Source organism: Mandrillus leucophaeus, unplaced genomic scaffold (assembly GCF_000951045.1).
Source record: "Mandrillus leucophaeus isolate KB7577 unplaced genomic scaffold, Mleu.le_1.0 Scaffold58, whole genome shotgun sequence".
Classification (NCBI taxonomy): Eukaryota; Metazoa; Chordata; class Mammalia; order Primates; family Cercopithecidae; genus Mandrillus; species Mandrillus leucophaeus.
Genome location: NW_012106252.1, coordinates 1,477,034 through 1,485,605, shown reverse-complemented (window position 1 = coordinate 1,485,605; position 8,572 = coordinate 1,477,034). Strand labels below are relative to the sequence as shown.

Here is an 8,572-nt window from a genome sequence, read left to right as displayed (position 1 = left end):
ATGGCGTAAACCCGGGAGGCGGAGCTTGCAGTGAGCTGAGATCCGGCCACTGCACTCCAGCCCGGGCTACAGAGCGAGACTCCGTCTCAAAAAAATAAATAAATACATAAATAAATAAATAAATAAAAATTTAAAAAAGAACTGAATTTACTCTTCAACGTTATTAACTATCACATCCTAGGTTCTTGACCCAGTATGTCCTTCTGCCTACATGACTGTGTGTCTGCCTTTTTCATATTTTTTAATCCACCCCTTCGGTACACATGCTATCACAAGCTACCATAACCCTTCCTTTTTGGAAACTGGAAAGAAAGGAGTTCCTAGAATGGAGCTGGGAATGGTGGCTCACACCTGTAATCCCAGCACTTTGGGAGGCCTGAGGTCGGGAGTTCCAGACCAGCCTGACCAGCACAGAGAAATCCCATCTCTAATAAAAATACAAAATCAGTCAGGCATGTTGGTGGATGCCTGTAATTCCAGTTACTCGGGAGGCTGAGGCGGGAGAGTCTCTTGAACCCGGGCGGCGGAGGTTGTGGTGAGCTGAGATCACACCACTGCACTGCAGCCTGGGCAACAAGAGCAAGACTCTGCCTCAAAAAAAAAAAAAAAAAAAACAAAAAAAAAAACCTCAGACCAGGCTGGGGGCGGTGCCTCATACCTGTAATCCCAGCATTCTGGGAGGCTGAGGCGGGCGGATCACAAGGTCAGGAGTTCAAGACCAGCCTGGCCAATATGGTGAAACCCCGTCTCTACTAAAATTACAAAAATTAGCCTGCCATGGTGGCAAGTGTCTGTAGTCCCAGCTACTCAGGAGGCTGGGGCAGGAAAATCGCTTGAACTGGGAGGCCAAGATTGCAGTGAGCCAAGATCACACCACTGCACTCCAGCCTGGGCAACAGAGCAAGACCCTGTCTCAAAAAAAAAGAATCAGACCATTTCCACCTGGCTCTTGAATTACACTGAGGTTACCTCTGCGGCACATCTTGCCCAAACCAATAAAAGAAAGAAGTCTGGAATATGAGGGAGCTGGGAATGGGCTCAGTAGGCCCAAGACTGGGCCTACTGCTGGTGGCTACCTGACTGGATCAGCGCCACAGGACTTCTGTCTTCCCTGAGCTACAATGAGACTGGCTGTGGGGGTGATCCACAGAACTGCTGACCTGGAGGCGACCATATTTGCTTCTGTTACCACACACGTTCACCCTGACCCCATGCCCACTCACTGTAGCTTCCTGTCCCAGCCGTGGCTTCAGCCAGGACTTGACCCCATCCAGAGTGAGGTTGACCCCAACGAGGCCAAGTTTTCCACGACGTTTGATCAGCTGGTCTGGCTTGACTACCAAGTTCTGGAACGAGAGCGGTTTGTATTTAGAGTGAGGAAGAATTAGATAAAAGGTAGTATTTTGGAGATCCAAATAGAGGACAGCAGGGATTGACTTGCCATTCACTCTGCTCCAAAGCCAGCCCCACCCATCCTTCAGGGTCAACTCTTGGATGCTTCCCCCACCTACCCTAGCCAATACCTTGCTTTTGACAACCAGGTATCTAGAGGCATTCGTGCCCAGATGGAGCCTGGCACAGAGGAGGCACTCAGCAAATACCTGCTGAGTGAATAAGTGATTCCCTACCCTCCCTATGTGATACATTAGCTTCTTCATTCAACAGTAAGCCCCTCAGAATATGGACCAGAAGCCGTGTTCCAAAGAGGAAAACAGAGAGACAGAGCCTTGGGGCAGCAAGGAACCTTAGAGATCATCTAGTCAACCCCATCCCTGTGCCTGAACCCTGTCTACAACAGGCCCACCAGCAGCCCCTAACCACTCCTCATACATCTCCAGGGCCAGGAAACTCCCTCCATCCCCTTGTGGTAAGCTGTCTCCTAATGGGAAGAAACCCCACCACTAGTCCTAGGCTTGCTCTCTGGGCCCTGCCAGGGAAATCTAAGAGCTTTCTAACAATGGCCCTGCAGAGATCTCAAGAACGGAGCCTCTATTCCATGCTGACCCTCCAGGGTCAGGGCCATTCTTCACAAAGTACAAGGTCACTCTTCCTAACTGCCTTGATACATTCCTGACATACTCCACTTAGGGAAGGAGAGGACACATACCTACTTTTTACTGAGCACCTACCATGTGCCAGGCACCAAGCACGCTAAATGCGTCTTGCTAATCCTTACAGCTCAGAGTGAGCATTATCCCACTGGAGAGATGGGGAATCTAAAACTCAAAGAGGTGAAATGGCTTGCCCCAGGCCACATGGTTAATAGACACGGCTGTGATTTAGACACCAGTTTGTCCAGTTTCAAGCCCATGGCAGGGTACACCATGCTGGGGTACCTCAACATGCAGGGCTCAGCGTGAACACAAACCCTGCTCAGCCCATGGCATGCTTCCCACAGCTGCTGCCAGCAGCCTCCAACCCCGTGACCCCATCCGCATCTGCAACAAACCAATGGCTTTCTCTTCCTCAGACCCCGTTCCTGGGGGGGCCGTTCGTGGAGGCAGGGCTCACCTGGCTGAGCAGCCAGGGGTGGTCCTGCAGCAGGCGGCCCCAGTCTGTGTCCGGAGTGACCCGAGCATACTTGAACCGATTCTGGATGGCTGAGGTGGTGCAGATGAACTTGTAAAGGAGTTCTTTGCCCGTCTGCTCTGAAATTGCCTTCGCTGACATGGCTGCAGAGGGACCTGCTCTACCTGTCTGGGAGAGAGCAGCTGGTCAGAAGGGGGCGGGTGGGTGGAGGCACTATCTTCCCCAGCAGGACAGACCCACTTCCAGTTGCCCCCAGACAATAAAACCAGATCTCAGCGTTTCTCAAGAGGAAGGAAAGAAAGCTGTCCCAGCAGGAAGGATGGAAGAGAGATATCAAGCAGCACTTTTGTCAGCAGAGGAAGAAGATCCAGAGACAATGGGTGAGGGAAGATAGAGAAAAACAAAGGTGCCATTTGCCCTGGGACTCTTGCCTCACCCTGCCCCATTCCCTCTAGGCAAACTAGCTAACCCACAACCACACTCATCCTGGAGCAAAAGGCAGCTGGCTAGGAGGCCAGAAATACCGGTGCTTTGACCCAAATCTGAGTGCTGGTCCCATTTGAGGTGGGCAGAGACGTTGAAACACCTTTCTGTTCTCTGACCAGTGCAGAGTACGGCTGGAACTGCAAAAGGCTAGCCTTTCTCTCCCTACAGGTTTCAACTCCCCCACACCCAGATTTACCCCTACACATACCCTTACACAGCACCAGGCCAATGGCCAAGTCAGCAAGTTTACTTAGCCTCAAACAGGGTCACACCCCCAGGTCTTGGTTAGGAGGGGAGCAGGGGAGGGGGAAGGATCATCACAAAGCTCTTTTCTCCTCTTTTCTCCCGGACACTAGCCTCCCAACCCTGAGTATGGGGCAGATACAGGGCAGGGAAACCGACCTTTAGTACATCCCACCCGCCCCACTGAGTCATCCAGCTGCTAATTTAGAGCAAAACTCACTAAGCAAAACAGAGGCCTCTCTGGGGACCACCCTGTAGTAGTCACTTCTAACTGAGCCAGACTGAGAGGAGGAGGAGGAAGAAGAGGCAGAAACCATCCTCCATCACATGTATAAGGAAACTCATCTTGGAGTTCGAGGCTACAGTGAGCTATGATTGCACTGCTGCACTGTAGCCTGGGTGTCAGAGCAAGACCTTGTGTCTAAAAAAAGATAAAAAGAAACTCATCTCATATGAGCTCTGGGAGGTACACTGAGATTTACAACCCCATTTCTGAGATGGGGAATAAAATCTCGGAGGGGTTAGGATAACTTGCCCAAGAAGCCCACCTAATAATAAGCAAGGTGTGACACAAGACTCGAACCCAAACCCTCTTACACCTAGGTCCCCAGAAGAATCCACACCAGCCTGAGAAAAGACCATTTTTCCAAGAGCCAGGCCCACGTGTCCTTTTCACTTCAAAGAGTCTATGACAAGAATTTCGTCATCTCCCCTCTCCACCACTCTGTCCTGATACATCCATTCTCCTGTGGGCAACTCAAGGAGTGAGCTGGGGAGGGGAATGGGGGGAGGCGGATATGGGAATTCAGGCCAAGAGCTTGACTCGATCAGGAAAAGTCACTCCAGTCTCCCCCACCAAGGCCCAGAGGCAAAGCTGTTGAATTTGCTGGGGGAGAAAAAAGTCAAGTACAAATAAAGGAGGGCAGAGTAAAGGAGCCGGCTGGTTTACATGTGCTGGAAGCTGGGTCTCCATTCCCAGTTCAGAGAACGCCAACATTCCAGGGGCCACGTTGCGTCCCCTCCCAGTCAGCCAGGCTGGTGGGGCTTCAGGTTCTAATCCTGGCTTGGCTGCCTCTGTCAGCCTCCCAGTTAGTATCCAGCATGGCACAATGGGTGTATTCAGCCTGGTATCTGCCTAAAGTGGGGTAGCTGGGAAGGGGCTCAGAGATGTTCCCTTTTCTGGCCTTCCCCTGGAATTACTTGAGATTCCTTCTCAATATAAGTTTCCAGAGACGCCCGGACCAGCCCCACTGCCCTACGGTCCTCCACCCCCCACCCACTGCTCCATTTCCCAATCTTCTTGACTCAGACCAGAAAAACTGGTCCTGAAATGGAATGGGTACACTCCCCCACCCCTCTTCCAAAGAGAGTGCAGCCCAGGGCAGATCAAGGCACACTCAGAGAGGAGGGGGCAGTGGCTGACCATCCTCAGCAATTCAGACTCCTTCCATAACTCCAGGGGAAAGGAAGTCCCTGGGCAATACCTCTCTAGAAGAAAAAAGTCTGAGACTCCCGGTAAAACAGTCCCCTGAAGCTGGCACCTCCAAAACAGACAAAAGACCCAACTTTGGAAAGGACAAGGGAGAGAAAACAGACCCCTGCAGCTGAGAAATCAGTTTTCTTGAGACCCAGATCAAATTTCAGGTCCAAGAGTCCATCTCCATAGGGTCTTTGGAAGGAGGATAGGAGAGAAGATACAAGGGGATGATACACGATAGAAAACAAGATTTGCCAGTTTACCAAAACAAGAGATTTGCCACTAGAGCATTCAGGCTTAGAGAGGGTAGGTTGAGACAAGGAATATATACAACATAATAAAAAATGGTCTCTGCAAATTCACCAATACAGAGAAGGCAAACGGCTCACAAACCCAGGGAGTGGACTCAGCAGAGAAAAATCGCAACTTTAATGGTTCAGTGAGGTCTTTTTTTTTCTTTTTTTTTTTGAGGAGTCTCGCTGTGTCGCCCAGGCTGGAGTGCAGTGGAGTGATCTCGGCTCACTGCAACCTCAGCCTCCCAGGTTCAAGTGATTCTCCTGTCTCAGCCTCCTCAGTAGCTGGGATGCATGCCACCACGCCCAGCTAATTTTTTTGTATTTTTAGTAGAGATGGGGTTTCATCATGTTGGTCAGGCTGGTCTCGAACTCCTGACCTCGTGATCCACCCACCTCAGCCTCCCAAAGTGCTGGGATTACAGGCATGAGCCACTGTGCCCAGCCTTCAGTGAGGTCTTAAAAGTCTCTCTAAGGCAGTGGCTCTTGCCCTCTTTGAGTTCTCAGACTCTTGAGAGTGAAGAAAACCCCAGAAAAATGTACACAAATCCAATTGTGCATATCATTTCAAGGTGCTCACCTGTGACAATGATCCAATGGCCCACAGACTGACCACCAGTTAAGAACATTTGCGGCTGGGTGCAGTAGCTCACGCCTGTAATCCCAGCACTTCTGGAGGCCAAGGAGAGCAAATCACGAGGTCAGGAGTTTGAGACCAGCCTGGCCAATATGGTGAAACCCTGTTTCTACTACAAATACAAAAATTAGCCGGGCATGGTGGTGCACGCCTGTAGTCTCAGCTACTGGGGAGGCTGAGGCAGGAGAATCGCTTGAACCCAGGAGGCAGAGGTTGCAGCGAGCCGAGATCCACCACTGTACTCTCCAGTCTGGGCAACAAAGCGAGACGCCATCTCAAAAAAAAGAGTATTTGCTCCAGTGGAGTGAGCAAATACCTACAAATACCTATCTGGGTTTGGGAACTTCCCTCCCAATGTCTTAGTCTGCCTCCACAGTAGCTGAATGTGCTGTCAAACTAGTGACAGATGATTGGGCTGAGCTTGGACTCCAGGAACTGTTACTTGGTAACAGCTAAATGTGTAAACCATTTGGGGGAAATCATGCCAAGGAACCTGAAAACACACACATACACACATTCTCTAAGGGTGGGGCCTTCTGAGCTGAATGGGGTCTTTTCTGCAGACGGGTGAGTGACCCAGGATTGAGTTCACTTTTAGCAGACACTGAGAGAAGCGGCCCACACAGGAGGCTGAATGAAAGAGGGCTGTTCCCCAGGACACACCCCTGGGACACAGCCAGTGGAAGGGAATCACTGGGGATGCTACTTAGGGTGCCTCTGGGAAAGACAAAAACACTCATTTGAAGGTTAGTATCTGCAGGATTGGGATTTATTGATTGATTGATTGACTGATTGAGAATACAGGCAATCCCTGGAGGAAGAGGCAGAATTCTGTGATTGCCTCCTACTGCGGCAGACATAGTGTCAGAATGGGGATGGAGCCATCAGCTGCCCAGTGTCTGAGGGCTCTTCCCACTACCACCCCGCAAGCTGTTTAGGAAGGTTTCTAAAAGGTGAAAATCGCCCCTTTGGGCAACTGGGACCTACCAGCTGTCCCTCACCCCACATTTTAGTTCAGTTGAGCCAGCTGAAAACACAGAGCAAAGTTAAAGGTGGAGAGGAGTAGGTTAGCTGACCAAACTGTGCTGTGTACTTTTCCTTATCATCTCTTCCAAAATCCTCTTCCCATAAGACCTCCAGGGACCCCGTAACGGCAGAACTCCTTGGCACTGCACGGTATCTGCCAAGGTTGGAGAGGGCGGCAGGCGCTGGGACTGGCCCGTTGCCTGGCTCGACAGGAGGGCGGCGGCAGCAACCTCCAGCCCCCTGAGGTCCTTTCCCCGGCCAGGCTTGGCCTTAGCTCAGGGGTGGGGTGGTACCCCGGCCATCTGTCGCTTAGGGGCTGGACTCCACGGCACCTCCAGTGCGAGGAGGGTCCTTTCTGCGAGATTTCAGTCCTAGCGGCGAGACGAGACGAGGCCTCGGGCACCCTGGCCCCGCGTGGCCTTCCCCGGAGGTGCTCCCAGCTCGTTCCCTCCACTTGGGCGTGGAGCTCAATTCTGACCCCACAGAACCAAGGGAAGGGCCTGAGCCTGGCCAGTGAGGGATCGGAGTGGGACCAGTCGCTACCGCTTTCTCTACTTCCCGTCCAGGCATCCGATGGGGGAACCCGGATGGGGCCAAAAGGCGGCCCGATGAGCCCGAGGAGCCTCAATAGCTGTGCCAGGGAGGGGCGAGGCGCGCCAGGAGGGGGCCCATGCAATGTGGGAGAGGGAGGAGAAGCACGGACGGCGGCAAGCCCCGTGCAAACTCCCAAGAACTGGAATATGTGTGTACCGCGCGGGGGGAGGGGAGGGGCGTCGACACGCGGCCACCGGCCGGGACCCCGGGCGAAGGCTAACCTAAAGCTAAGACCCTCAGAACTTCCAAGCAGGTGTAGGGAGGGCGCGTGGGCACCGAGCCCGCGTCGGAGAAGGCGGTTCCGGGTTGGGGAAGGGAGGCAGGAAGCTCCTAGGGCGAGCGGGCTCCAGCCAGCGAAAACAGCCTCCCATGCTCACCTCTGCGAAAGTCCCTACGCGGCACTTCCTCCACAGGCCCGACGAACCCCGCAAAATCCGGAGCGCTCCAGCAGTCGGTAGCTTCCCGGGATCCGGCTTTTGTCCCGGCCCAGCCGGGCTTCTCCCCGCCCCCATCAGCTCACGGCGAGAGCGGCCCCGCGATTGGCCACACGCGTTCCCTAGCCTGAGCGCCAGGGCTCCTCCCAATTCGCTGCCGGCGTGGCCCCACCCCACGGGGGCGGGCCCCGAGGCCTGCTGGGACTTGTAGTCCTGCTGGCCCGTCCACCGCCTCTTGGGAGCCGGCGGGGCCGGGGCGGGGCCGAGGGCGTGGCCCCGGATGGGGAGATGGGTCGGACTAGGCTAAGAGGAGGACGCGCGGGGCTGGGGGGCTGTGGCCTGACCGCTTGGGGGGCTGGAAGGATTGCCACTCGGGTTGGGGGAGGGGAGGATGGGATGTTAGTCCAGCTGGCTATAACGCAGCTTTGGGACCTGGAGTCCCCTTGCTCCCTCCCTTGGGAGAAACGGACGTCTGCATTTGCGCCGCACCGAACCCGACTGCTTAGTCTCTTTAAGCAGCCGTGGCTGGCAGGCCGCTTTCCATTAGCACGTGGCGCCTCTCCCTCCCTGGGCCGATGGGGCAAGGCTGACCTGAGGCTAATAGAGCATACTTCCCAGTGTGGGATAGGGCAGGGGCCGCGGTAAGCAAGTCGTGCAGGCACAGCGCCGTCCGTCCCACTCACCTACTCGCCTCAGCACGGATTAGGGCGGAGCTAGGAATTCAATGAGAGATTCCAGCGCAGGGCTGGAGCCATCTCTGACAGTCTCTTGCTCCCACTAACCCCAGGCTTAGACACTGTAATGAATGAACTGCTGTCTCCCCCTTCTCTATTACCTGAGACAGATCGTATTT

General features: G+C 53.8%; 1 protein-coding gene across 4 annotated transcripts in view; it reads right to left on the bottom strand.

The window, feature by feature from the left end:
* The window catches only part of ACLY (ATP citrate lyase), a 76,427-nt gene extending 68,584 nt beyond the window's left edge, over positions 1-7,843 (bottom strand). For 2 of the 4 annotated variants that reach the window (XM_011998842.1, XM_011998843.1), the window contains exons 1-3: positions 7,663-7,843; positions 2,512-2,693; positions 1,224-1,346 (exon numbers count right to left, since the gene is read on the bottom strand). In XM_011998842.1, the coding sequence (XP_011854232.1) occupies positions 1,224-1,346; positions 2,512-2,670 (282 nt within the window). In that variant the 5' untranslated portion in view covers positions 2,671-2,693; positions 7,663-7,843. Of the gene's footprint in view, positions 1-1,223; positions 1,347-2,511; positions 2,698-7,662 lie in introns of all 4 variants that reach the window. The other 2 variants (XM_011998840.1, XM_011998841.1) reach the window with 1 other exon arrangement.
* Positions 7,844-8,572: the final 729 nt, after the last annotated feature.